The 1579-nt window shown below is 56.4% G+C and overlaps 1 protein-coding gene across 2 annotated transcripts in view; it reads left to right on the plus strand.

Annotated features, from left to right (window-relative positions):
• Positions 1–1472: 1472 nt before the first annotated feature.
• The window catches only part of UBE2H (ubiquitin conjugating enzyme E2 H), a 109330-nt gene continuing 109223 nt past the window's right edge, over positions 1473–1579 (plus strand). For both annotated transcript variants that reach the window (XM_049894583.1, XM_049894585.1), the window contains exon 1: positions 1473–1556. In XM_049894583.1, coding sequence (XP_049750540.1) covers positions 1504–1556 — 53 coding nt within the window. In that variant the 5' untranslated portion in view covers positions 1473–1503. The remainder of the gene's footprint in view (positions 1557–1579) is intronic.

Consider the following 1579-nt stretch of genomic DNA (forward strand, 5'->3'; position numbering starts at 1 on the left):
CAGTAGGTCTGAGGAGAAGTTCTAGCCTGCGTTTTGACAAGTTTCCAGGTGATGCTGGTGCCACAGATCCACAGACTACACTGGGAAGGCAGTGTAAATCTAGAGTGTTTCTTGGCTCGCCATTGTCTCCTCATGTTCAGTAGAGTGATCAGCCCCCGTAGGTGCTCAAGGAACACTGAATGAATGAATGAACGAGTGTATGAGATTGTGTGAGAGTTTACAGGGCAGAACAATCTTTGTCCTGAAATGCAGCATATTTGGGTGTTTCTGCTTCTATCAGTCCTTCACTTGGTGAAATTATTTCATAATCTGTAGACTAAGGATGTCAGTACTAAGTTATTCCTGGCCTTGTCACTTTACTGCCTAAACTCTAATCTTTGAACATAGTGGTGCTGTACGTGGAGGGAAGTAGCCTTGGTGGTCCAGTGGTTAAGCGCTGTGCTGCTAACTGAAAGGTCTGCAGTGCTAATTGAACGGGCAGCTGTTAGAACCCACCAACCCCTTCTGTAGAGATTACAGCCTTGGAAACCCTATAGAGCAGTTCTAGTCTGTCTCGTATGGTCACTGTGAGTTGGAATCTACTCCACAGCAATTTTTTTTTTTTTTTGTCGTTGTTGTTTATATGTGGAGGGTAATGAGCAAGCTTTCTAGAGTCGACAATCTCTGCAAACGGATTTCCTCCATCCAAGGAGGGAGCAGAATGCAGAAAACCACCAGATTTCGGTGCCTGCCTGAGCAATTGTCACCTCGGCCTCCTCCAAATCAAAAAACAGCCTTTTAAAACAAAGTATGTGTAAAGTAGGTTCATTACCCTAAAACACATGAGTGTAATAATGTTGCCATTATTTAGTACTATCGTTTATGATGAAAATAACGACACTGACAGTTGAGCGATTAGGTGTGTGGGGAAGTTGGGGGATGGGGCAGAGGGCTGTGAGACGGCAGGAGAAAGAGGAACTACATCTCCCAGAGTCACTCGGGAGACTCTACGCCGCAGCGGCGGCGCCCCGCCCCTTTCCCCAGCGGTCCCGCCTCGCCGATGACGTCACAGAGGTGACGTCACGGCGCCCACAGCGAGGCTGGGGTAGAGAGGCCGACCGAGCGGGAGTCGTCCGCTTGTCGTGGAGGCTGCTAGGGAGCCGGGAGAGGGTGAGCGGCGAGCAGGCGAGCGAGCCGGAGCAGACGGGAGGGAACGTCGCGCGGCGTAGCGAGGCGCCGGGGCCAGGCCTCGGCGGACCCACCGCCGGAGCGGGGGAGCCGGAGCTGAGCGCCGCGGGTCCCCACCCCCACCCGGCCGGACAGTGCCCGGCGTACCCCGTGCGAGGGGCGGCGGCGGCGGACGAGACCCGACAGGACCGCGGGGTGTTGCCACCTCCATCAGGGCGCCGGTGCGGCCGCGGGCTCCTTAGAGCCGGGCCCGGGGCCCGTGACAGACGGGCCGAGGAGGGGAGAGAGAGGCAGCGGCGCAGGCGACGGGGAGGCGGCGGCGGCGGCGGCGACACCATGTCATCCCCCAGTCCGGGCAAGAGGCGGATGGACACGGACGTGGTCAAGCTGTATCCTTCGTGGAGGGGGGTTC

Source organism: Elephas maximus, chromosome 8 (assembly GCF_024166365.1).
Source record: "Elephas maximus indicus isolate mEleMax1 chromosome 8, mEleMax1 primary haplotype, whole genome shotgun sequence".
NCBI classification, from domain to species: Eukaryota; Metazoa; Chordata; class Mammalia; order Proboscidea; family Elephantidae; genus Elephas; species Elephas maximus.